The following is a 27,617-nucleotide window of genomic DNA, read 5'->3' as shown; positions in this document are numbered from 1 at the left end:
TGAACAGAGGTTTTATTTCTTTATTTATTAAATTTAAATTATTTATTTATTTATTTTTTTTTTTTTGAACAGAGGTTTTAAGGGGCTGATTCAGGGATGGGAAAGAAAAAGAGTTCCTCCTTTGGTCCCTGGACATGGTTTCTCTTGACTTTGTACATATTTGTGATATCAATTGGCTGTTGGTGGTAACCAGTAACCACAGCCCTGGTGTGTGGACAGCTCTTTGGCATGGGCTGGCAGAGCCACCATGTTCCTTGGCCAATCTCACCCTCCATCAGGAAAAGCCCCAGGGTGTCTGGACATCAGATGAGGTGCTGCCAGCATGCTCATGGCAGTTTAGATGGTTTCTTTGAGGGGAGAAGCTCCCAGCTGCTGGAGAGAAATTTCTTCCCTCTTTTCTTCCGGATCCTTCCTGGAAAGACCTCCTTTGACTCTGTTGAAATGAAAAGGCAATGGAAAAACAAGCCAGAAAGGCAGAAAGGAAGTGCTGAGAAGCAGGTGGTATGTGCACAGTATTCACGATGTGTGTCTCTACCATCCTAAAGCCCCCAAGAAAGGTAGAAGCCATGGTGGCCCTTCCTCTAGTGCTCATGGGGCACCTCAAGGAAAGACTGCAAGGTCAAAAGCTTTCCAATGAGGACCCGAGGTCAGACATGCACCCAAGGTCACCCAGCTGGTCATCGTGGCACCAGGCTCGCTGAACTTGCTGGTGCTGGGCCTGGTTCTCCTGTGGACCAGGGGCACCCACAGAGAGCCCAGGGGACTTGGCACTGTCAGGGCTCTTCTCCCTCTGCTCCAGGTAGAGAATCAGCCAGCCTGGAGCAGGGAGGAGAATCAGGGGTGGGGAGGTGACAAGGAAGTCATCTAGAATAGCCTTCCAAATAGTGTGAGGGCTGCCCGTGGAGCTCTCTGTCCTTGGACCAGGTGCAGTTTTGACTTTTTCATTTTTATCCCTCTATCTTTGAAATGATTTGTGTTCACTTTTATTTTATCCTTGTGCAGACCAAAAAATGGTTTATTCTGCATAATTGCATTAGTCTTCATTTTTTTTCTTTTTTAATCATACACCTCTTGCCAATTTCTTTGGTCTACTTTTAGCTGGCTCCAGTTTGAGAACTTTTTCAATGTTCCAAATGTTTTTATCAGAGTTTTTATCCTTACCTTGTAGCTCTTATTTCTAACCTTTTAGTTCAACGGTTTAAGGCATTTTTGCATGTGATTATTTCTTCACATAATCACAAAGAAACAGTTCGTTCCACTTGTCCTCCATTTCTCTCTTTTTTTGCACTTGAAGCCTTGTAGCCTTTCTGACTATGTCCTTTGAGTCCATTCAGCATTTTGGTTTTACCCGTTGTGTGCCTGCCTGTGGGGGCTGAGGGACAGGAAACTGTTTCTCCTCAGCTCCTGCCAATAGATTCCCCATCCCTTCCAAAGATGATTCCTAAAAACCCAGAGGCAGACATTCTCCAGATTCAACTGCTGCAATGGTTAGGCTTGCTCAATACTATTTTAAAAATTCATCACATGGGGGCACCTGAGTGGCTTGGCGGGTTAAGTGTGTGCCTTCAGCTCAGGTCAGGATCCTGCGGGTCCTGGGATCGAGCCCCTCCTTGGGCCCCCTGCTCAGTGAGGGGCCTGCTTCTCCCTCTCCCTCTGCTGTTCCCTCTACTTGTGCTCTCTCTCTCACCCTCTCAAATAAATAAAGTCTTTTAAATAAATAAATAAATAAATAAATAAATAAATAAATAAATAAATAAATAAATAAATTTATTGCATGAGCAAAGATGACCAGACCAGAGGTGGCCTGTTTTGTGAACTGAAATCCATGGTCTCCTTTTTTTAATGTCTGAAATATAATACAATAAGCACTAAAAACATGCTGGGTTCAGCCATGCAGCTGGTGCTCCCTGTGGGTGAGAGGGTGGCAGGAGGTCCCAGCTGACCGATGGCCTGGGCTTTGGCCTTGGTGGAGTGCCAGCTCTCCTGCTGAAAGGCTGAAAATCCATCCCCCAGCCCTCACCTCTCTAAGTCCCTACTACCAGTGGGAGAACTCGATGGAAGGTCATTGATTGGAGCCTTGCAACTTTGTCTAGGCCCTGCTGCCTCTCGTCTGGGTCTTTCCACCATCTTGGCAGGCTCTAAGAAGCATTACCATCTTCCCAGACCCTTCCCTAGCTTCTAGGCCTCCGAGGAGCTGCCCTGTGTCTGGGAAACAATCTAATTGGATTCTTATAATTGCTTTCCTTGTGTGCTTCTCTCCCTTGGTTACCAAAGAAAGCCTGTTCAATATAGACAATTTGGAGATAATTTTTATGTTTAAAATTTTTAAAGTTTTATTTATTTTTCTTTTTAATTAAAAAAACTTTTTAAGTTTAATTTATTTAAATAATCCCTACCTAATGTGGAGCTTGAACTCAGGACCCTGAGATCGAGTTGCATGTTCTTCTAACTGGGCCAGACAGGCACCCCCAGAGATAATTTTTAAAATGTAAAGTAGCCAGGAAAAAAATTAAATGTCACTCATACTTTGAGGCAACCACTGTCACCATTTTAATATATTTGTTTCTCTCTTTGGAGTCTCTATTTTTTTTTTTTTTAGTTTTTATTTATTTATGTATGTATGTATGTATGTATTTATTTATTTATTTATTTATTTAAGTAATCTCCACACCCAGCATGGGGCTTGAACTCATGGCCTCAAGATCAAGAGTTGCATGCTCCACTGACTGAGCCAGGCAAGTGTCCCTTAATCAATGTTTCTTCACATAATTAGGAAAATATTATAATTAATTTCAATATACTATTTAACAGTATATTGTAAACATTCCCCATGCCCTTAAAAAGTCTTCATCAAGTGCTCCTGGGTGGCTCAGTCTGTTACATGTCTGCCTTCAGCTCAGGGGTCCTGGGATGGAGTCCTGAATCGTGCTCCCTGCTCAGCAGGGTGTGTTTCTCCCTCTCTCTTTTTTTAAAGATTTTATTTATTTATTCATGAGAGACACAGAGAGAGAGAGAGAGAGAGAGAGAGAGAGGCAGAGACACAGGCAGAGGGAGAAGCAGGCTCCATGCAGGAAGCCCGATATGGGACTCGATCCCTGGTCTCTAGGATCACACCCTGGGCTGAAGGCGGCACTAAACTGCTGAACTACTTGGGCTGCCCTGTTTCTCTTTCTCCTGCCCCTCCCTGCCACTCATGCTTGCATGCTCTCTCTCTTTCCCTCTCAAATAAATAAATAAAATATTAAAAAGAAGAAAGTCTTCGTCAATGTAACTTCCTACAATTGCACAGCATATCATATTTTGTTCAAATTGTTGGAGATCTGGAGTTTACATTTTTTCCTGGCATATTAAACATGGTGATGAATATCCTTATAAATAAACTTTGTCCACATTTCAGCTTATTTCCTTAGGGCAGAGCCCTGGCAATGTCATTGCTACTTAGAAGAATATGAAAATTTTTCCATCTCATGATCAGTGAGAGAAACTTCAAGAAATGTTGCAGGAGTTTCCTTCTTCCTGTCATCATTGACTACTACTGTGTTTTAAATGTTTTCCTTATTGGCTATTTAAAAATTACCTCTTCCCTGTTTTAATTTGCATTTCTTTCATTATGATGTGAGTACCTTTCCCCTGTTTATTTTCTATCAGCACTTCCTCCTTTGTGTATGTTCTATTCTTACAGAAAAGAGATTCCTTTGCTATGTTACTTCAACAAACTGGGGCATAAGCTCAACTTGGTCATGGAGGCTGACCTGGCCCCAGACCAGGCACACAGACCATCCCGGAGATACAGTATTTGGTTTTGTGATTAATGAAGGATGGGAGTAATTTACAATGAAATAATTTATAAACAAATGGATTTTTGTCAGTCTGTGAAGTAAGTATGGAGGAAGTTCCCTTATATCTTTACATAACCCAGGAACCAGAGGTAAAAGGTACATTACAGCTAATCCCTCTTGGCTTGCAGCCATCTTGGAGATGGGTGACATGAACCTTGGAAAGAGCCATTTTCTTCTCATCTTAATCCTTGACACCCAAGACCTGGGACCAGCACTCATAATTATTTGTGGAGAGTAGAAATGGAGAAACATGAAATGGGTGAGGAGTTCTTCAGTTTTTTTTTTTTTTTTAAGATTTTATTTATTTATTCATGAGAGACACACACAGAGAGAGGCAGAGACACAGGTAGAGTGAGAAGCAGGCTCCATGCAAGGAGCCTGATGTGGGATTCAAACCTGGGACTCCAGGATCACACCCTGAGCTGAAGGCAGACGCTCAACCACTGAGCCACCCAGGCATCCTGAGTTCTTGAATTCTTATTGTCCAGATATTGAAAACTACTTGACTGACTCATGAGAGAGGCCATTTCTTGCCTCTCGTTCCCCAACATCACTGTTTCCTACCAAACCAGAATTAGTTGAGTTGTTTCTGACTCCTATTTGGTTGGAAGGGAATTGTCAAGAAGAACCTCAGACAAGTTACTGAAGAAGCCCATGGGCCAGAACGCCTGGGAATCATGCAGGAGCATATTAAAGGTATCTGATTATAAGCCCCTCAGGGGTTCTAAAAATCTTAACTCAAGAGGTTCTATGGCTGTTGGAACAGGTAAGCATTGTTGAAGAGTACTTATTTTTCATCGGGGTGATATTGCCTCCAGGGGGTAAAAACTAGTTCTTGGGGGAGGGGGGACAAAAAAATCTGAGATATTACAATGGTTTGTGGCTTTCAAAGAGCTATGGTATATGAACAGATAGATAGTATATCTGTGGTATTAAATTGTTTTGGGGAGGGTGGGGTATGGTTAGGGGGAGGGTGATAATGTAAAATGGTTGAAAAAGTGTTCCAGAGCAATTGCTCTAAATTCCTAGACCCAAGGCCCCTTTTAGGCTGAGATTTACTAATGCAAAGGAAACGGAAAGGGATTTTTAAAAATCAGGCCACATCGATCCTTCTTCCAAGTCCTGCAGTGGTTTCTCTATTGAGTAAGAGCCTAAATTCTCAGAGTGGTCTCTAGGGCTGCCCCCGCCCCTCCCCAGGCTCATCACCACTGAGCCACCCAGGCGTCCCTCAATTATTCTCTCTTAATTACATATTTATTTTTGTGTATTTGTTCTCGATGCACCTTACTCTATAACCTCCAAGAGGGCAAAGGTCACATCTGTCTTATTCACTCTACATACCACACTTAGCATTGTGTCTGACCTATAGGAGGAATTGATTGAATAATGATTTAATATGTAGATTAGATTTCAAAAAGGCGGGGATCCCTGGGTGGCTCAGCGGTTTAGCACCTGCCTTTGGCCCAGGGCGCGATCCTGGAGTCCCAGGATCCAGTCCCGAGTCGGGCTCCTGGCATGGAGCCTGCTTCTCCCTCTGCCTGTGTTTCTACCTCTCTCTCTCTCATGAATAAATAAATCTTAAAAAAAATAAAATGTTATTTAAAAAAAAGATTTCAAAAAGGCTAAATTAAACACCAGGTAAAATCCTTGGCCTCCAGAACTCTGGGAAAAACTCCCTGATCAGTGTCCGCTATTTTTATCAACTCACTCATGGCAGGGCTGCATCTGGACTTGCTCCTACTGGTGCCTACCCAAGAGCAGATTTTGTTGCCTAAGATGTTTACTAAAAAAGCGTCATGTCTGTGTCCTCCTTAATAAGTCACATTTAGGAGTGCCTGGGTGGCTCATTTGGTTAAGCATCTGAGTTCAGCTCAGGTCATGATCTCAGAGTCCTGGGATCAAGCCTGGTCAAGCTCCCCACACACCCCAACTGGGCCTCTCTCTCTGCCCCTCCTGCCATCCATGCTCTCTCTCTCTCTCTCTCTCTCTCAAATAAACAAATAAAATCTTTAAAAAGATAAGTCACAGGTTTAAATTTCTTAGCAAAAGTTTATGAGATGCAAATAGGCTTTGAGTATGGCTAGTCCACCTCTTGGCATCATTATACTTGCTACAATCTCAAGGATGAATCTAGAGGGGTGTGAGGTTAGAGGAGTGAGGGGGTCAAGGTCTTATCTGTTTATGAGACAACTTGTGTCATCAAAAATATATGGAAGACTTTTCTTCCTTTCTCTTCTTGAACAATTTGATCTTAAAGCCATTATGTGGTGCAGAGCAAGGTAGGTGTCCACATGGAAGGTTGACCCAGTGTGGGGTTTTGGAGCCCAGGTAGGGTGTGGAAGGGTCCATGAAGGAGAGGGAAGGGTTATATGCTGGGGGACTGATCAAATAAGCAAATATTTAAGGTTAAGGGAAAGCAGATTTCTCATTGTCAGAGAAGGGAGTTAAATATGTAAAGGGAGAAAACTGAGATAGACCTGGTGGTAAGTGGTGTTGGATTAAAGTTGGAAGTAATGGTGTGACTCATGGTTTTCAGTATGATTTACAGATATAGAAAAAAAAAGATGTATGGGTCCATGTGTCTATATGTATATTCATATATTCCCTGCTTCTATCCACTGAGAGGGCTTGAGAGCAGAAAAACTCCATAATAATGAGCCCCTCACATCTGGATCTTGGCTTTTTTAAGATTCATTTATTTGAGAGAGAGAGAGAGAGAGAGAGAGAGAGAGAAAAGGAGGGGGAGTGGCAGAGGGACAGAGAATCTCAAGCAGAGTCTCCACAAGCCCAGGCGGGGCACCAATCTCACCACCCTGAGATCATTACCTGAGCCGAAATCAAGAGGCAGACCCAACCAACTGAGCCCCTCAGGCCCCCCACGGATCTTGGCTTATAAATACCATTCTATACTAAAATGAACCAGGATGCTCAGAGAAATGGTTGCCAAGGCAGCTATGGGGAAATGAGCTTAGAATATCTGGTTGTGCCAGAAAACAAGGACATGCTTAAAGAATTTGAAAAGAACACAGAAATCAAAAGGTTCATGCTGGCCAAATTTAGGAAAACTGAGCATCAAAATAGGGTATAATAAAGAATAAGGATTTACAAATCCATAATGATACAAATATGTACGTAATAAATTGAAAGATTGATAAGGAATAGAATGTTTACATAGTTTCAAAGTACTTCAGCACAAAATGCTTGTTAATTACAGAGGGGAAAAGAGTAACTTTACAGTGCAAAAGCCTGGCAGGTACCTCCTTAATTAAAAGATCAAGAGGGGGACGCCTGGGTGGCTCAGCAGTTGAGCGTCTGCCTTTGGCTCAGGGTGTGATCCCTGGGCCCAGGATCAAGTTCCACATTGGGTTCCTTGCAGGGAGCCTGCTTCTCCCTCTGCCTGTGTCTCCCTGCCTCTCCTCTCTCTGTCTCTTATGAATAAATAAATAAAATCTTAAAAAAAAAGAAGGGATCAAGAGGAACATCACCAATCAGAGGACAGATCAAAATCGTGTGCCACCTGCTGGGATATAATGAGCATGACTCAGCATCACTTCTGTGACAGCACTGCCAGAGATGCAGAAGCTACAACCTATAACATTGGCAAAACCCAAAGCAGGGAAAATCTACAGAATTAACTGGTCTGTAATCTTCAAAACAGTCAAGGTCATTGTTAACTCACAGCTACTCTGTGCCAGCTCTGTGTTCATCTTCAAAGACACCTGGAACCAAGACACTGACCATTAACCACACACAGCAAGGATGAAATGTACTAGCCAGTAATTTATAAGGTGCTGTTAAAGGGGACTCTCCCTCTGGAGCCAACCTGTCCCAGCTTATCTAACATTGCTTATTGAAAAATCATGGGTTTATGATCTGCAATTGGTTTACCTGGTTATACAACCTGATATTAGCTGTGACCAACGGGATACCAAAAACCCCTCAGCAGACTCGTGCCTTGGCTTCCCTGAGCTTGAGATAACTCACTTTCATGCCCACAGCCTGTGAGAGACGAAACCGAGGGCAGAGAGGACCCTGGGCGGTGCACCTGTTTGCCTGCCTTTTCTTCCTCCTACTGTATTGTATCCTTCAGCTCCTGAAAGCCTTGTGAGCTTCGTGGAGTCCTGCTTGTCCTTCCTATTATAAAACCCTGTATAAGTGTTGGAGTCGAGAGAGCCAGAGAACACCCGAGGACCTAGTTCAGCCTGAGAGAAATGCAACAACCAAATGCCACTTGTGATTCTGAACCAGATCCTCTTGCTTTATAGAACATTGGTGGTGGGGCAAGGGGGCCGGGATAGGGAAGACTGGCAGAACTTGAATGAGCCCTGAGAATTAAATAGAAATCATATACCAATATTAGCTTTCTAACTGTGATGGTTCTATTGGGGTTATGTAGGAGAACATCTTTGTTTGAAAGAATTACACAACACGGTATTTGGAAAAGATCTCTCAACAACTCTCTCTCCCAGAGTTCAGACGAAAAGTGTAACTTTGAGAGTGTTCCAGATCATACTCAACACACACACATATATAATTTAAAAAATAAACGATAGGGGCACCAGGGTGGCTAAGTGGTTGAGCATCTGCCTTTGGCTCAGGTCATGATCCCGGGGTCCTGGGATCGAGTCCCACATCGGGCTCCCCGCAGGGAGCCTGCTTCTCCCTCTGCTTATGTCTCTGCCTCTCTCTGTGTATCTCTCGTGAATAAATAAATAAAATCTTTTTAAAAAAATAAAAAATAAATGATAAAAACAATATGAGATCTGGGACTACTCCACAACATTTGTGAAGCTTCAGAGAGCTTCCCGCATTTTAGATATCAGTTAGTTTTCCAATGTGTACAAGCTCCTCCACAGACTCTGGGACGAATGGACTTCTGTCGGGACCAGCTAGCTCAGATCCAATCGGCAAATTGTTGTGAGAAATAATGGCTTGTCCTCAATTATTTTTAAAAATAAGGGATCCCTGGGTGGCGCAGCGGTTTGGCGCCTGCCTTTGGCCCAGGGCGCGATCCCGGAGACCCGGGATCGAATCCCACATCGGGTTCCCGGTGCATGGAGCCTGCTTCTCCCTCTGCCTGTGTCTCTGCCTCTCTCTCTCTCTCTCTCTCTCTCTGTGACTATCATAAATAAATAAAAATAAAAAAAATAAAAAAATAAAAATAAAAATAAAATTATTTTTAGAGGCACCTGGGTGGCTCAGTTGGTTAAACGTCTGACTCGATTTCAGCTCAGGTTGTGATCCCAGCGTTGTCAGATCAAGCCCCATGTCTGGCTCCCCGCTTGCCATGGAGTCTGCTTGAGATTCTCTCTCTCTGCCCCTCCCCTGATCTCTCTCTATTTCTGTCTCAATAAATAAATAAAATATAATAAAATTATTTTTAGTAAATGGTCTCCATTATGTAATTGTTTCACATCTGTAACAACATATAGTAGTATACTGGGATTTTTTCATAGCCAGGGTAAGCAAAATGTGACTTTAAAAATGCCCAGGCCAAAATCATTACAGTAATGTCAGGGGAAGCCACACCTCTAGTTGTTTTCTTATGTATTTGGGTCCCTCAGGCAACATCTCAGAGCACCTGCAAACAGGCTCTGGATTGGGTTATTGACAAATGCTTACCCAATATCTGGGATGTTTAGACCTACACCTCTGGCATGAGTGGGAATTAAAAAGGCAGAGAGCAAAGGGAGGAATGTTCCAGACAGAGTGGCCTTGGTGGTGGCAGGGGTCAGATCCTGGGAGCCTTGTAAGATTTCAGATTTTATCTTCAACTTTGTAAAAGGGTGCCAGGGAAGGGTTGCAAGGAGAAGCGATGTAATTCTTTACATGGCAAGCCTTTCACACTAGTTGCTATATAAAAAATAAAGTGGAAGGAACAGGGGAACATCTGAGGCTTTTACAGCTGTCCAGACCAGAAGGCGGATGGTCACAGGGGTGAGGGAGATGGACAGATTCTTAATATATGTTGAAGGCAAAATTGACAGGACTCGCCAAAGAATGTGTCCTTGATCTATTTGAGTCCAGCCTTCGTCCATGGCTCAGATTAGATGTAGGATGTTTATGGCGGATTATTTTAAGGATTTCAAACACAGGTCTCTGGGCACAGATGGCTCCAGCTGTGGGATCAAGCTAGACAGAGAAAGCTATAAACTTGGGCCCCGTTCCCTTCCCAGGCCCCATTCTTCAAAACCAAGGGCCTTCACCAACCCCGTTATTGCAGAGAAATGCAGTACGTCTGCCCTGATACTTTTAGAAACCTCATCAAGGATGTCAGCTTACTCAGTGACCTCCCTAAGGGGATCCACGAGAGAAATTTCTTTTAATGCTAATTGCTGAGAAAAGCTTCACTTTCCCCAGAGAACTATCATCCCTTTACCTCTCTCATAAGACAACAAAAGTCATTAACAGGGTCTCCCTTTCTGTTGCCAGGAAGCTCTGAGCCAGATTTGAAGGTCACCATGGCAGCCCCACCGGCCAGTCTTTGCTTTGGAATATGGTACCTCTCGTCACCACAAACCGTCATCCCCACTCCTCTGCCAGGCTTTACTTCAACTCATGTTCCCATTGTGCCTGGTCTACAGTTTATTCTTTGTTCTATTTCACTATCCTTGTTGGATCTGTCTGTTGAAAGTGAAGCCTCTTAGACAAAGGTGGGCAGGGGAGGCTGGTCTTCCCCGCATGGCTCCCGCTCACCACCCATGACATCATAACAGCAGTCAGAGGACCCTCATGGCCTCAAGTTATTTCATGGGAACCTGCAGCCTGTTTGGCCATCCTTACCCCACCATGCCCAGAGGTTCCTCACCTCCTCTCCATGGCCTCAATGGTCTCCACCAGAGGTGCATTGCGAGTCTCGGCCAGGAAGCAGACGGCCAGTCCGGCCAAGATCGAAGTAGCCCCGAAGCCGATGGGCGGCAGGATGGTGCTGAACTCCCCGAGCGTGGTGACCAGGGGTGCAACCAGACCCCCAAAGCGGGCATTGACTGAGGCAAAGCCCATCCCCATCTGCCTAAAAAGTATGGACTGGTCAGTGGCTGTGGCCCAGACTGCCTAGAGGGCTGGGAGTGCCAGGCCTTGGGTGTCAGGGGGGTAGACAGAAAGGAGAGGACATCTAGCTTCAGCAAACCCAGCAGGTGTCAACCCGGAGCTTCAGGGCCTCCCAGGTTGGGTCAGGTGCACCCACCTGATCTCTGTGGGGTATAGCTCTCCAGTGAACAGGTACACACAGATGAAGGAGCTGGCCAGGCAGCCTTTGCCTAGTGCAGCCTGGGCTGTGCGCAGGGTCTGCATATCTGCAGAGGGGTAGGCAGAGCCAGGGTTAGGGAGTGCTCAGAGCCCCAAAGGGGATCAGGGAGGCAGAGGGGTAGGGGTGGGTATGGGGTGGAGGCAGAGGCTGCTCAGGAGTGGTGGGGTATGGGGTCGAGGCAGAGGCTGAGGTTTGGAGCCCAAAAAAGGAGGAGGGAAATACAGCAATGGGAGGAGGGGGTTGGGATTTCCACTACCTCACTTTCCCACCTAGGCCACAGAGTGCCCCGCACTGCCCTACTCTGATTTATGCCTCCTTTTACCCCCTCCCAAGGCAGGACAAACTTTGGAGTCAGGCCTGGGTTCAAATTCCAGCTCTGACTCAGCTGGGTGACCTCGGTTACTGTCACTTGACCTCCCTGAGCCTCCTTCCCTGTCCTCAACTGTAAAATGAGGGAAATACCAGCACCTGCTTTACAGGGTTGTCATAAGATTGCTGTGATGTCATGAATGCAAAGGGCTCAGTGCTCATTAAATATTTGCTGTTACTATCATTACCTTGTCCTGCTAGTGGTTATAAACAGTAAAACCCCAATGCACATGCCCAACATTGAAGCAATGGTCAAGGAAATTATGGTACATTCCCTGGCTGCACACTGGAACGAGGAGGGGAGATTTATAAAACATCCACACTTGGGCCTTACCCCCTCTCTATTAAAGTCTCTGAGCCATAGGCTCAAGTTTGAGTATTTCTTGAAAGATCACTAGGAGATTCCAATGTGCAGCGAGAGTTGTAAAACACCAATCTAGATGAATTATTATATACTGATACAAAGCTAAGGTCATAAAATATTGATATTAACATGGAAAAGTATATTGGGGTGCCTGGGTGGCACAGTTGGTTAAGCATCCAACTCTTGGTCTCAGCTCAGGTCTTGATCTCAGGGTTATGAGTTCAAGTCCCATGTTAGACTCCATGCTGGGCATGGAGCCTACTTTAAAAATAATAATAAATAACTGTGCCTGGGTGGCTCAGTTGGTTAAGCATCTAACTTCAGCTCAGGTCATGATCTCAGAATCCTGGGGTTGAGCCCTATGTCTGGCTTCCCACTCAGTGAGGAGTCTTTCTCCCTTTCCTTCTGCCCCTCCACCCACTCGTGCACTCATACTCTCTCGCTCTCAAGTGAATGAATAAAATCTTAAAAAATAATAATAATGATAGATAAATAAATAACATGAGGAAGCGTACTTATAATATAGTGAAATAGGGATACATTATACATACATAAATAAGATATACACATAATCATATATATATATAATATATCAAATACAAAATCTACAAGAAGGAAAAAAAGATTGGAAGAAAATATGTCAAAGTACCAATAGTAATAATCCATCCACTCTACAAGAAAGCAATGAAGCACCAAGAAATCAGACAAGTTGCCTAAGGCCATGGGCCTTGGCTTCACACAAGCTCTAGGACTCCGATACTCAGCTCTGGCTTCTTGCTGGAATCACTGGACTGTTCTTTAGATACTTAGGATTGGGTCCCATTCCCTGACACTGGTGGCATTGGCCTTGAGCCTTTGGGCATTGGGAGTTTTCAAAGGTCATCAATCTGACAAGAGGTAAATGCTTTAAGGGCAAAGACTCTCGCCTTTGCCAATTCTCCACCATGGCCCTGAATGCTCATTAAAAACCCTGCTAATTGACACTCACTTCCTTTTCAGATCCAGAAGAATATCCCTCAGCCTTGTTCCCTTGCTGTATTCATTGCCCACCAGACCCCAGGCCCCAGAGACTCCCAAGTGGTCATGGCAGAAGTAGATGGCTCACCTTCTGGCACAAACATGTTCACGATCACCATGAGCCCGGCCAGGATGAGGAAGGAGGCCACAGTGGCCCGGCGGCCCACGTAAATCATGGTGGTGGTGGCCACTAGCATGGCCGGGATGTCTATGACCCCAAACAGGACCTGTACCAGGTATACGCTGAGTCCAAACTTCTGCAGGTCCATGGCCAGCCCATAGTAAGCCATGGAGTTGGAGAACCTGGAAGAGGCAGCAGAATGGTCCTGCTCTAGCCCATGGTTCACCGTTCTGCACCCAGGGGTGCAGGGTGAATGACACAGGACTCCAATTTCAGGGAGTTAAAGTCCCCTGAATTTAACCTGTTCCCTTTTCTCCCCACCAAATCCAAGTCTATGACTTGGGTCTTAGAGCCCAGGCTCCTCCCTCCATGTTCCAGCTTAACCACCTGCTCCCTGGTGTCCGAGTCTGTGGGTTCCAGAATGTGAGTGTTTTTCCCTGTCTGCACTGCTCCAGCCTCCACCCCCAGCCTTCAGTGGCTGAGCTGAGCGTCACATCTAAGAGCTGGAAGGAGAAAACGAGAGCCTTCCAACAAGGCGAAGAAGACTTCTTAGGACCCTCATGCGTCTCCCAGTGTTCACTGAGAAATCTGCCCCTGAAGGTGGCTGCTTCTGCCAAGGGAGGTTTATTTATTTTTTTAATATTTTATTTATTTATTCATGAGAGACACACAGAGAGAGTCAGAGACACAGGCAGAGGGAGAAACAGGCTCCAAGCAGGGAGCCGGACATGGGACTCGATCCCAGGTCTCCAGGATCAGGCCCTGGGCCGAAGGCGGTGCTAAACCCCTGAGCCACCTGGGCTAGCCCCCAAGGGAGGTTTACAGTCAATCTGGCGACAAAGACCTGGAGTTGCCACAGCAGGAGTGGGGGGGGCGGTGGGAGGGCGGTCTCCAGAGATATTTATTTATTTATTTATTTATTTATTTATTTATTTTTAAATATTTTATTTATTCATAATAGAGAGGTGGGGGGGGGGGCGGGCAGAGACACAGGCAAAGGGAGAAGCAGGCTCTATGCAGGACTCGATCCTGGGACTCCAGGATCATGCCTTGGGCCAAAGGCAGGCGCTAAACCACTAAGCCACCCAGACATCCCCTGAGAAATTTATTTATTTATTTATTTTATTTTATTTTTAAAGATTTATTTTTATTTATTTATTTATGATAGACAGAGAGAGAGAGAGAGAGAGAGAGAGGCAGAGACACAGACAGAGGGAGAAACAGGCTCCATGCCAGGAGCCTGACGTGGGACTCGATCCCTGGACTCCAGGATCGCGCCCTGGGCCGAAGGCCGGCGTGAAACCGCTGAGCCACCCGGGGATCCCCCCTGAGAAATTTAAAATGTCCCTAAGGCAATGTCTCAAAGAGATGTTTGAATATCCATATTCATAGCTGCATCGTTCACAATAGTGGAAAGGACTCCAAGTGTCCACCGACTCCTGAATGGATGAACAAGTGGTGCAGGTGGGTAATTACTCAGCCTTCAAAAGGAAGACATACTGACAGGTGCTCCCATGGTGCAGAGCCCTGAGGACAGTGCACTAGCTGAAATAAGCCAGTCACGGGTGCCTGGGTAGCTCAGTGAGTTGGGCATCTGCCTTCAGCTTAGGTCATAATCTCAGAGTCCTGGGATTGAGCCCCGCATCGGGCTCCTTGCTTAGCGGAGACCCTTCTTCTCCCTTTCCCTCTGCCACTCTCCCTGTTTGTGCACTCTCTCTATCAAATAAATAAATCTTAAAAAAAAAAAAAAAAAGAAAGAAGCCAGTCACAAAGAGAAAAATACTGCATGATGCTACTTATACGAGGTCCCTAAAGTAGTTAGAATTATAGGGACAGAAAGGAGAACAGTAGTTGCCACAAGGGCTGGGTGGAGGGAGAATGAGTTGTGGTTTAGTGGGTTAAAAACAGAGTTCCCGGGGATCCCTGGGTGGCTCAGCGGTTTGGCGCCTGCCTTTGGCCAAGGGCGCAGTCCTGCAGTCCCGGGATCGAGTCCCGCGTCGGGCTCCCAGCATGGAGCCTGCTTCTCCCTCCTCCTGTGTCTCTGCCTCTCTCTCTCTCTCTCTCTGTCTATCATAAATAAATAAATAAATAAATCTTTAAAAAAAAAAAACAAACAAACAGAGTTCCAGTTTTGAAAAGTAAAAAAGAGTCCTGGAGGATGGTTTGCACAGCAATGGAACACACTTAGCATGGCAAAACTTTATGCTATGTGTATTTTACCCCACTTAATAATAAAAGCATGGGATTGGCCCCCGTGAGTCCCGGTGGGTCGACCTGGTTCTGTTTCCCTGAAAGTATATTGGGTGTGTGTGTGTGTGGAAAAACAGAATTTGGCAGTGGGCTTTCTCCAAGCATCTGCCCCCTTAGCACCTACTGAGAAACGCCTACCATCCCTCCCACCTACCCCCAGCTTTGCGAGTCAAGGGAGATGGAGAGAAAGACAAGATGCATCATCATTCTTGTTGGCCCTAGGCAGATCTGAGGGGGCCCAGGGGAAATTCAGGTCTGATTTTGGCTCCTCCCAGATGGAGAAGAGAGGCAAGGCCCCCCACATAGTATTTTGAACCCCCTGGAAGACAAAGTCACCCAGACAAAACATCCTGTAGCCCTTCACACTGCAGGGAAGGCAGTGTGATGTCAGCTTTATTTGGTTGGGACTTAGTTAGAGTAGATAATCTGACCTTGGAAAGACAGTCCTGCTTCCTCAGTCTCCATATCCTGCCTGGACATCACAGTCATTGCGTGGACTGCCTCTCCATGTTCTCCATTGACCATTCCCTTCTCGAAGCTTCGTCTTGGCTCAGCTTCCTTGACCTGCGCCTCATGCTTTCTCTCTTTCCCCCTCTATCTGGTATTTCTCTGTGTTCTTCCCCCTTCTGTCTTCTCCCCACTGTAGATGCTCTTGCCTTTCTTCCTTCACAGCGTGGAAATATTGTGTTGTGTCCAGGCATAAGGCCAGGAATGAGATGGCCAAAGTCCTGCCTTCTCTGGGCTTCCAGTCTGGTGTGGAGACAAGCATTCGAGGAAGGAAACGCTATTCCCCTCCCCATCATGGAAAAGACTTTGTTGTATCCTTGAAACACAACAAAACCATCTTTCATGTTCCCGTGCCCTGATGTCTCTTGAATGAACAGTGGGACTCCCTGCCTACTAAATTCTACAGGAACCTCCAGCCTTCTTTCTGGTGCAGTTTTGGCAGGAGGTGGAGGAACCCAAACCCCAAGGCAGTGAGGCAAGGCTCAGATGAGGACAGAGACTCCCACAGAAAAGCCCTGGACTTTCAATTTCTATCCCCCTCCTCCCCAACCCCTGCCCAGAGGTCCACTGCAAAGCCACCCCACTGCCCCTCAGCACTTCAGAAAGACTTCTGGCATTTCATGGAGGGGTCCTGGTCTGAGCCTGTCTAGCAGCTTATTATTTCTCTCTACCTCAAACCAAAAAAGCTTGTTTTTTACCATGTGCCCTATTTTCATCTAGAGAATGACTTTCCAAGGATCAGGTCCCTGTTCTGTTATGTGAAACCAATATAGTCTCCAATAACCCAAAATGATATTTTTCTTCTCGTGGCTCATGCAACCACCACATCCTGCACCATCAAAGATGATGACTCTAGAAAGATCCTGACTGGGTCACATGGGGCTGTGACATGAACAGGAAGACGAGGCTCCCAGGACAAAGACAAAATTCTTACTTGCCTCCTAGTAATTTTATCATTTAGGAGATTGTGAGGGTTTTAGGAGTTCTGTGTCAGAAACTGGGGGCAGAAAGCCATATATATATATATACATACATTCTGTTATCTCATATCACGTAAGGGAACATCCTCAGGCTCCTGGGATTAAGACAGGGATCAATAGCATTCATTGATACTGTGTGTACACACACACACACACACACACACATATTTATTCTGGGTATAATTTAGGTTGGATATTTTTTTTTTTTACATTTGGAATAAATTTATATTCACAGAAAGTTTGAAAAATTAGATTAGGGGCTCCTGGGTAGCTCAGTTGGTTAAGTGCCTGCCTTTGGCTCAGGTCATGATCTCGGGGTCCTGGAATCAAGTTCTGTATCAGGCTCCCTGTTCAGTGGGGAGTCTGCTTCTTCTACTTCTCTCCACCTCCCCGTCTCCCCCGCGCTTGTGCTTGCTTTCTCTCTCTCTCTGTCAAATAAATAAATAAGTAAATAAAATCCTTAAAAAAAGAAAAAGATAAGTTAGATTAGACATCTTGGAGGGAGGTCATTATTCTGCCTTCCACAAGGAGTGTATTCATACAATGGAAGGCAACACAATAAGAAGAACTAAATTATATGCTGCAACCTGGATACACCTAACAAACATGATATTGGACAAGTGAAACTAGTTGCAAAAGAGTGTACACTGTGTGATTACATTTAAACAAAGTTCAAAAATAGGTTAAAATAATCTGTGGCATTAGAAAAACACTGTGGGGGTGGCTGGGTGGCTCAGTAGGTTAAGTGTCTGCCTTCCACTTAAGTCATGATCTCAGGTTCCTGGGACTGAGCCCCGTGTCGGGCTCCTTGCTGAATACGGCTTCTCTCTCTCCCTCTGCCCTTCCCCCTGCCCCACTCATGCTCTCTCTCTCTCTCTCTCTCTTAAATAAAAAAGTAAAAATAAAATCTTAAAATAAAAAAAAAAAAAAGAATAAGGATTGTAAGAACCCCTGAGCTGAGAACTCAACCATATTATGCCTAGAATTCTGACCTACTTCATGAGCTGGATTCATGTAGCACTGTAAAGATATTTACAGATATGATTAAGTTATCAGAAGCAAGTAGCAGATATGTATGTATGGTATTAGCCCATTTTTATAATATATGTGCATGTCTTGTGTGTACAAAGGTCTAGAAGGATACAGATGTGTATGGTGGGGCTTGCTGCTGTGGATGGGAGGGAGAGCAGAGAGGGGGGAGAAGCATCACATTCCTCTCATACAGTGATAACAGGTGCACATCTGCTTATCAAATGTCAGTACTGAGTTTACTAAGTGTTGGCTTCACATACATTATTGCTTCTAATCTTCACAACCACCTTTTGTGGTAGGCACTATTTTAATATCAATGGTACAGATGGGGAAACTGAGATACAGAGAGATTTCAATTGCAACTTGCCCAAGATCACACAGAGTTAAAAAAAAAAAAAAAATCACACAGAGTTGTGGCAGAGCTGAGATTCTAATCCAAGCAGTCAGGTTCCAGAGTCCTGCCTTTTGTTTTTTATCTTGTTTTTTATTTGTATATTTTAATTTATTTTTAAATATTTTATTTATTTATTTGACAGAGAGAGAAAGAGAACACAAGCAGGGGGAGTGGCAGGCAGAGGGAAAGGGAGAAGCAGAGTCCCATAGAATAGAGAGCCCAACTCAGGACTCGATCCCAGGACTCTCAGATCATGACCTGAGCTGATGGCAGACGCTTAACCTTGTCTTGTTTTTTAAATTGAAATACAGTTGAGTCCTGCCTCATAATCAATACACTATACTGACTTTATGTTTCTGGATTGTTTGAAAAAAAAAAACAATTTTTTTCAATGAGTATGCAGTGCTTTTGTAGTTTAGGTAAAAAGCCAGAGGAGAAAAAGAAATCCAAGTTAATGGAAGGCATTTACAACAGAAGTTTGTGAAAGTCAAACAGTTCCTCACACTTCCTCTTCCTTTCAAAGGTCCCCACCTGCCAGCAGAAACCCCATCTGGGTGACCGAGTCACTAGCTGCCCAAATTACTTTCTTTTAACAGAAATGGGCCTTAGCTTATTCTTTCCAGAAGGATCCAAGAGGGGACTTTCAACCCTGGAATTTTTAATTCATGATATTTCTTCCCAGTGGGAAGAGGACAGTGAAGAGAGGGTCTTGTGGGCCCGCAGAGTGCTGGCAGTAGAGTATCACTTCCCTGACTTGGATTCTGAGGAGCTCTCTGGGTGCCGAGGGCCAGAATTGCCCCATGGGCAATAGTGTCAGGGCAGAAGCCCTCTAAAGGTCCAGAGTGGTGGACAATCCCACATTTCTAGTGTCTAGGGGACACAGCCCCAACCTAAATCATAGCTTAGACTCTACCCAAGCACTTACCCTGGCCATGTCAGGGGGTTACATGTCTAAATGTTTAGCCCTCAAAAAGACCTTTGGGGTAGGTATATAAGCAGGAAATTGGGGCACCAGGAGGCTGACTGACTTGCTCAAGGTCACTTAGGTAGTCTGGTTTACCACAGCCCAGCTAGTAACCACTAATCAAGAGTGCTGGAGCTCCTCCAGAGAATAAATCATTCATGGCCTGTGTTCACTACTTCACAAATATCAACCCTTATTATTTACATGTCCAGGATATCATATCCTGGGAAGTGAAATTGAAATGATCCCCAGCCTTTTTAAAATCAGATCCTTATCTTAGGATCTGCCAGCTTCCAGTCTGTGCTAATGTGAGTGGATTGTGTTTGTGGTTTTATCCTTTTTACACTTCATGTTTATCGATGTAGCTGCTGGGACTTCCTTCCTGGTCACCTGGCAAATTCCACAACCATTTTTGTAAAATCCACTTAAATGCCATCTTCTGCATGGAGCTCTCAGCAGCTTCAACCAGGAGAGCTGCTATAAGGACACTTGTCATACCTCATAGACATTATTGTTTCCCTGTGTGCCCCCTGGACCAACGAGTATTCTTCTAGAGGAGGACACTTCCCAGAATCTCTTGGAGAGCCCCCAAGGGCCTTTCAGGGTGAGACAAGGTGCATTTTGGAAAAGCTGCATGGGTGATTTCCAATGGGTGCCCCACCCCCCACCAAGGTGAGATCCACTGTCCAGATGTAGGGTCCCTAGGTCAGCACAGATGTCTCATCTATGACCACATCTCAGTGCCTATGACCACATCTCAGGACCCTAGAGAAGGGTAGGGACAAGTTTGAATTCACAAGGTTCACCTGCTCATTGCATTAAGACTATTCGAAAAAAAAAAAAAAAAAAGACTATTCGAGAACAGTTTGGAAGTAGGGATAAAAGGCGAGTGAGTCTCTGCCTCAGGTCAAAGACTTGGGCTTGAGCACATCACCTACCAGACCACCATGAGACAGAAGGTGACCTTTCGGATGGCCGGGGTTCGGAAGAGGTCCAAGATGGAGTTGGAGGTGCGGACACTTGCAATCTCACTCTGGATGTAGGAACTCACCACCTGGGCAAGGAAAGTTTGATCAGCAGATGGGAAGGATCTGGGACCCTATTTTCCTGTCAGGAGTCCCTTCGTCTGTGGAGAGGAAGGTCAAGGTTGAGGTCCCCGGCAAGATAGCTGGTTCTAGTCTCTTCTCCATCCCGGGACTGATGGCTCTCAACAAGTCATTTCCAGAGCTTTGGGATGAAGAAGAGGCTCCAGTGTGAGTCCCAAGGCTCCTGAGCTGCCTGCTGATCAGGCTGTGGTTCTAGAGGGACCCTTATGCCTCACTCCGGGTGGAGACTCTGAGATTGGCTTGGGCAGTGGTTAAGGGCAGGGGTTCTGACTGGTTCTGCTACTTCCCACTGTGTGTTCTTAGGAAAATGACCCAAAACATTCAAACTTCAGTTTCCTCATCCGCAAAAGTAGCAAGTTAAATCAGATTATGTACCTAAAGCCCCAGCAGAGTGCCTAGCAGGGGGCTGGAGAATCATACCTCTTTATAATAAATGGTAACTATCTTATAAATGGTAATTGTCTTATGACAGTATTTATAATAAATGGTACTTTTATTATTGATTCTTTGATCATTTCATGTTATGACTTCTATTTTAATATTTTCATTTCATTTTATTTTACTACTTATTTAAATTTCAGCTAGGTGTCAATGTGAATGGGGTTATTTCCCCATTGCATAGATGGATAGACTGATAACCAAAGTGGTTATTTACCTCAGATCACATTACCATTCAATGGCTAAACATTTTTTTTTTTTTAAGATTTTATTTAGGGAACCCTGGGTGGCGCAGCAGTTTAGCGCCTGCCTTTGGCCCAGGGCGCGATCCTGGAGACCCGGGATCGAATCCCACGTCGGGCTCCCGGTGCATGGAGCCTGCTTCTCCCTCTGCCTGTGTCTCTGCCTCTCTCTCTCTCTATGTGTGACTATCATAAATAAATAAAATTTTTTTAAAAATTTAAAGATTTTGTTTATTTATTTATTCATAGAGACACAGAGAGAGAATGAGAGGCAGAGACACAGGCAGAGGGAGAAGCAGGCTCCATGCAGAGAGCCTGACGTGGGACTCGATCCAGGGTCTCCAGGATCACACCCTGGGCTGCAGGCGGCGCTAGACCGCTGGGCCACCGGGGCTGCCCAATGGCTACACATTTTTGCTTCACTGGAACTCTTCCCTCTCTGTTTACTCCCCCCCTTCACCTGGACGCTGGGTGAGTCCTGGGAAGCTACTAAGTCCTGGTGCATCTCAGGGCCACCAGCCAGATTCAAAACAGTCTCTCTCCTTTCTTCCACCCATGCTGCCTACCTCTTTGGTCAGCCTTTCTCCTTCCTCCGCTCTCCCATTCATAACAGCCACCTTCCTCAGGTTCTCCACAGCTAGCTGGGACTTGCCATGAAGCAGGAGCCATCGGGATGACTCTGGCAGCCACCTGGGACCAAAAGAAGGATGAAAGACGGCAATGTTGAGTAGATCTCCTTCTGTTCTCCAAAGCCGAGTACACCTTCATTCCCCTTCTTTCAGAACCTGAAAAAAGCAAACTGTCCTGCTGCCCACAGAGTCAGGAAGACTGGAGGACATGCAGGACATCCCTTTTGCAGAGAACATCAGATAGGGACACACTGAAGGGCACTTAGAAACTTACAGAGCCACTTTTGAATCTGGTTCTGACCTGGTGTGTGGCTTGAATAAGTCATGGGCCCTGCTTGGGCCATGCCTCAGTTCCCTTCCTGTTGTGAGTTGCAAAGGAACTGATGAGGCAAAACCACTGGAATGTTCTGGAGCCCTACACTCATGTAAGGGATTTTATCAGAGCTTCCCAAGAGTCATGGGCAGTCCCTGTGAGCCTGTGGTCCCCACAAGCATCAACCCTCTTTCAGTCCCCACCATGTCCAGCAGGTCCCAGTCACTGCATAGCCCAAACTTGTCACAGGAGGGGCTCAGTCACCAAGCACACCCTCCCTCACCCCTCTAACCGGGACGTACCAAGAATAGAGGAAGAAGATGAGGAAAGGAATGGAGACGGCAAGCTGCAGCCACCGCCAGGGGCGGATCAGGTATGCCACTCCGGCCAGGATTAGCTGACCTAGGGTAAAGGAGTACCCCAGCAAGACCCCCGCCACGGTCCGGCCCTGGGTGGGCATCCACTCCACGACTGTAGAGAAAATCAGGAACAGGATCAGTGGGGCTCATGGCCCACACAGTTGTCTAATTCACCTGTGCCCTTCAGAGCGACTCTGGCTACTTGAAAGTTTTCCAGATATCTGCTGAGACACAGGTGCACCAAAGAACTAAATATAACCAATAAAAACCACAAGAATGTTAGAAAAAATCATGGCGATTTTTTTTTCAATCTTAGAGTCAGTTAAGTCTTTTCTAAAAATGCCACAAAACCCAGAAGCAATAAAAGGGAAGATCAACAAACGACTTTATGAAAATAAGAGTGTCTGCATATGAAAACAAACACCTTGACTGGCTTAAAAAAAAAAAAAGCAAATACCATAAGTCAAGTCATAATGTTAGCAAAAATAAGCAAACAAACAAAAAATTTGCAACTCAAATTTAAAGGTAAATTATGAGTTACTCTAATACTGGAAGGGTTCTTACACTTCGATAGGAAAACAACAAAAAGGCAAAAAAGAAAAGAAAAGAAAAGAAAAGAAAAGAAAAGAAAAGAAAAGAAAAGAAAAGAAAAGAAAACCCACAAAAAAACAGGTAAATAGTTGGTAGGAAAAGAAATATAATGGCTCTTAATAACATGATTTTTTTTTTTTTTTTGTAAACAGCAAAACTTGGAAATAACCTAAATGTCCACGCATGGAGGACTGGTTAATAAATCATGCACATTCTCACAAGGCAACTGTAACAAATTAATGAGGACACTCCTTTTCCACAAGCCGCCAGCTCCTGCCATGTGTCTGGTCCATCAGCAAATCCTGTTGCTTCTACCAACAGAAGCCACAGAGCCCTTCCTGCCTCTTCCTGCTACCCCCAGGCCCAAGCCAGTCTGCCGCTTGCTGGTGACTGGAGGGTCCACAGGGATCCTGGCAGGTACTAAGTCAGATCAGGTCAGACCTCTCCTCAGCTTGGGCTTCTCCAGGGGCTCCTGTCTCACTCAGAGTCAAAGGCATAGTCTGTACATGGCCACAGGGTCTAAGGATCTGACCCCCAACTCCCTGACCTCCTGTCACCACTTCCCTCCCTGCTCTGCTCCAGCCACAAGAACCCCCTCCTCTTGAGCCCTCTAGAAATACAGGTCCCTTGGGGCCTTTACCTGGAATCTTCTTCCCCCAGATAGCTGTGGGGCATACTTTCTCCCTCCTGCAAGCTCTGCTCGGACCACTCTCAGTGAGGACTTTCCCTGGCCACTCCACACCCTCCACTCACTGCTTGCTTATTCTCTTTCTGGGCTTTAGCTTCATCTGTAGCATTTATCTCCTTCCAACATACTAACAGTGCTCCATGCCAGAGACACCTGCAGCTACCTGAAACCAGCCTCAGTGGGGACGGACCCTGTCACTTTGGGAGTGGGGGACATTCCCACCTGGCTTCCAGGGGGCCAGGTCTCCACCACGGTGCTAAGGAGTCACCACCTTTGCAGCCCAGGTGAGCCCTGCCTTTTTTTGGAACCACATACTCTTGGGGCTGCCAGCAACCTTGGGGACCACTGTGTCTCAGGTCCCTGCTATGTCCCCACCCTGAGCCTGGCATACAGTAGATACTTACTAAGTATGGTATACAGTAGGTGCGCACAAAGTGGTTAGTGTTGACTATTGCACATAGGAAATAACCCAACCCTCTCAGAGTACAGATGGGCAAATCTCAACCCAGGGCCGTGACTGAGAGCCCAGGTCACCCGAGAACCCCCGGTGGGGTCCTGAGCTGAAGTTACTGAGTAAGAATCCCATCACAATGCAACAGGAATGATGCCTGCTGATAGGGTGCCATCCCCCCTTCCGTGAGCCACCCTCCCAACCCAGGCCCCTGCTTGGCTGGACTCACCCAGTGAAAGGGAGTTGAGAATGATGCCAGAGAAGGTCATGCCCATCAGGAACCGGGAGATGCAGTAGGCGCTGAAGGAGCCAAAGTAGGCCGTGGCGACCCCTGAAACTGCCAGCTGCAGGTACGACCAGACCAGAGGGCCCTTGCGGCCCAGCCTGAGCCAGGTGCCAGGCACAGGTTAGCTTCCGGAGGTGGCAGCAAGGTCCCTTGTGGGGGCCATTGGGGGAGGGCAGGGGGAAGCTGCCCCCCAGGCCACCCCCTCCTAGCAGAACAGGTGTGTCCGCTGGGCCCCAGGCATCGACAGCAGAGGTTGGTCAGGGAGGGAGAACCACCGTGAACAGGTGTGGAACAGAACTAGACATAAAGAGGTACTTTTTCTCTCTGTCCCCTCACTCTAGGAGTATGTCTGGTCTCCCAACCCAGCTCCTAATCTTTCGGGCTAGGGCAAAGGCAGGGATTCTGCAAAGGTCCAGAGGCAGGTAGGGCAGGTGGTGAGAGGGTCCCGAGTGAACTTCTGGTTGGACAAAGGCCACCCACCAGGACTTAGGGGCCAGTGGGAACAGGACCCCAGGGTCAAGTCTTCATTTGAACTGATGGTGTTGGGGAGGTCAGGGGGGTCGGGGGCTTGTCTCACCACAAAGGGGTTGAAGGTCAGGGTTCAGGGCAGCAGGGTTATCCCAGTCTGGCCTTGCCACTGCCCCATTCAGAAGTGAGGGTCTGGTGTGGCTGGAGGGCAGCAGGCCATGAAGGCAGTGGACAGCATTTCTTCCCCACATGCCCCATGATACACTCACGTGTTCACTCATTCATTCTTTGACACAGACCTGCATCGTTCACCTCTAAGTAACAGTCCTGCTCTGGGGGCTGGTGACAAACACATGTGACACTATGGGTAAGATACAGCTCCTACTTGGGAAGACCAGGCTGTGTTGTGACACAGCGTGACCAGGGTCATGACAGAGCTGCCCACGAGGTGCCTGAGGCATGCTGCACAGGAGCCAGTCTGCCCTCCAGGTTTGGGGCAGGCCCCCCAGAGCTGTCGAGGATGGAGGAAGGGAGGAGGCAGAAGAGAGGACAGAGGAGGTGTGGAGACGACCTCATCAGAGCCATGTGCTATGTTGTGTTCCCTGGTGTCTCTCTAGCAGGGCTGCCGCCTGTCATGAGGAACCATCATGCTTCGTTCTGGTCATCCATGCAGTAGAATTCAGTAGGGAGGTAGGGAGGACCAGAAAGCTTTCTAAAGGAACGTGCAGAGGCCTTAACATGACGTAAAAGCCAGGCACAGAAGCACATGTGGGGTATGCCGACATTTGTATAATAAAGGTGGGACAGAACATATGTATTGTTGGCTTGGATCATGTAAAACCACAAAATCGCAAAAACATCTCTGGTAGATGCACAGAAACCAGGATGCCCTCTAGAAATTACTGGATGGTGGGGCAGGAGCAGGAAAGGGGCGCTTCCCTGCAGACTCTTATACTTTCTGGAATTTTGAACCACGGGAACGTAGTATCTATATACAAATACACTTCAATAAGGTAAAATTAATGGAGAGGCTCAGGTGGCTGGGCCCTCCTCCCTGAAGGCTCACCTGTCCGCAAGGCTGCCAAACACGGCGGCGCCCACCAGCACCCCTGCCATGTAGATAGACTGAGCCAGGTCTCGGAGGGGGCGGGCCTCACATACCAGATCCCACTGCAGGGGAGAGAGGGGCACTCCAGCCTCGGCCTCAGGTGGCAGCCCCCCACCCACCCTGGCCCCCACTGACCTCCATCACGATGGTGGATGGGAAAACGCTGCGGTCGTAGACCCAGCCATCCTTGCAACCCTCTGTGGCCGGCTCATGGGCAGAGGTGTTGGGGCTCAGGAGGGCCCACTGAGGCTCTGTGAAGCGCCGGCATGGCTCAGGGGCCCCGAGCTGGTCCAGGGGCACGATGGCCCTCAGCCAGGCCCCCGAGGTGTTGGTGGCAGCCGCAGTGTGGTTTGTGGGGCCTCGGCAGTGGTGGTGGGGCACGGCAGCTGTGAAGTTCTGCAGGAAGTTGTGACAGGCCAGCAGGCTGCAAGGCAGCAGCAGCAGGGCCGTGTAGATGAGCTGGAAGCGACCCACACCACCCAGACTGTCCAGCAGGTCTGTGAAGGCCATGGCTGGGGGCCTGGCCCAGGGCCCAGCCTGCTGGGGCCTTATGTAAAGGACGGGCCCTGGGAGGTGGAGGAAGAGAGCCAGGGTCAGGACCACAGATGCCCCATGTCCAGCAGGTCGGAGGGGTCCAGTTACACCTCACAGGAGGCCTCGGATGTCCCCATGTCTGCAGGGCTCCCCCTCCCTCCAGGACCTTTCTCATTTTTTTCAATCTGACTCCCTGGTTAGAAAACTAAGGGTCCCCGAGGGCCACCTCATAGCCGCTGCCCAGAGCTGGAGGCCCAGCCACTCCAGCAGGACCCTAGCACTAATTGTGGCTCTGTCATCACCCTCCCCTTTATTCTGGGGGCCATTTGGGAGGCATCTTCAAGAGCCAGATCTAGCTTCAGCTCACGGGACCCAGTCCCCATCCCCCAAGCCCTGAAAAGTCAGAGGCCGCACAGGAGAAACTGGGGTGGGGTGGGGGGTGGAATCCTCTAAAAATGCTCAAGCAGGACAGTTAAGGGGAACCCCTGGTCTCCCTGCCTCTGTCCCAGGCACTCAGCCTCAGCGTGGGGGTCAGTGAGAGGGTCGGGCCACCCGATCAGTATTCTGACCCTTCCATCAAATAAAACCCCACACAGGGAGCTAAGAGGGTGGGGCCCAGTACTCCCGCCCTCCCAGGCCCCCACCTGGTCCTCTCACAACCCAGCCCAGACTCCCAGGAAGTGATGGGCATTCACCTTACTGACAGGACGCCCAGGCTCGGGACCCAGTCTAGGACTCCCAAGGGCAACATGCAGGCTCAGGACAGGGGATCCAGGCCCGGCGCCAGCCTGTGGTGAGCAGTGTCCAGGAAGTCTGCCACTTGGGGCTCCACCTGGGGCTCCCAGCCACTGAGGCAGCCCCCACCCCTAACCTAGGCGCTGTCAGCCTCTGCCCTGCAGATGCTGCCCTAGTGTGTGGCTTAGTCCCGTCACCCCCACTTCCCACTGTCCTACCTCCTCCTCTATCTTCACCTCAACCTACTCTTATCTGTGGTAAGAAAAGTCAGGACCCCAGAGGGGGCTGGAGCTGCTTACATAAGCTGCAGGTGTCCAGGTGAAAGAGGCTCTGTGTTCTGGGAGCTTCCTGGGGGGTCAGGTTTGTGCTCAGGAGGTGTTCGGATTTCAGCTGGAGTGTACAGGGAGGGCAGGGGGAGGGCCCCTGGGGCTGTGAGGAGGGTGTATAGGACCTGCAGGGTTGCATGGGACCTCAGCAGTATGGCCTTGCCCCTGCACCTGGGGCCCCAGCTTCCCTAGGTACCCCAGCAGGGATGGAAGCCCTCAGGGCATCAGGGAAAGCGACGGAGAGCAGGGCAAGGGTG

The 27,617-nt window shown here is 47.3% G+C and overlaps 1 protein-coding gene across 3 annotated transcripts; it reads right to left on the bottom strand.

Moving 5' to 3' along the window:
- Positions 1-27,576, bottom strand: LOC144292282 (solute carrier family 22 member 20). Of its 3 annotated transcripts, none has more exons than XM_077862366.1 (10): positions 25,901-27,576; positions 25,724-25,827; positions 24,133-24,287; positions 22,117-22,285; positions 21,439-21,562; positions 20,025-20,140; positions 12,927-13,141; positions 11,026-11,134; positions 10,648-10,851; positions 1-433 (listed from the first exon to the last, which is right to left on the bottom strand). In XM_077862366.1, exons 1-10 carry the CDS (start codon positions 26,273-26,275, stop codon positions 337-339), a joined length of 1,668 nt encoding a protein of 555 aa, XP_077718492.1. In that variant the 5' UTR covers positions 26,276-27,576; the 3' UTR covers positions 1-336. The 3 variants fall into 3 exon arrangements, with proteins under 3 accessions (XP_077718492.1, XP_077718491.1, XP_077718493.1); XM_077862365.1 differs by having other exon boundaries at positions 10,648-10,847; XM_077862367.1 differs by lacking the exons at positions 10,648-10,851; positions 11,026-11,134.
- Between the last annotated feature and the right edge of the window lie 41 nt (positions 27,577-27,617).

This window comes from Canis aureus, chromosome 21 (genome assembly GCF_053574225.1).
Source record: "Canis aureus isolate CA01 chromosome 21, VMU_Caureus_v.1.0, whole genome shotgun sequence".
NCBI classification, from domain to species: domain Eukaryota; kingdom Metazoa; phylum Chordata; class Mammalia; order Carnivora; family Canidae; genus Canis; species Canis aureus.
Note: the sequence above shows the minus strand (reverse complement) of the source record. Positions and strands in the feature narration are given on the sequence as shown.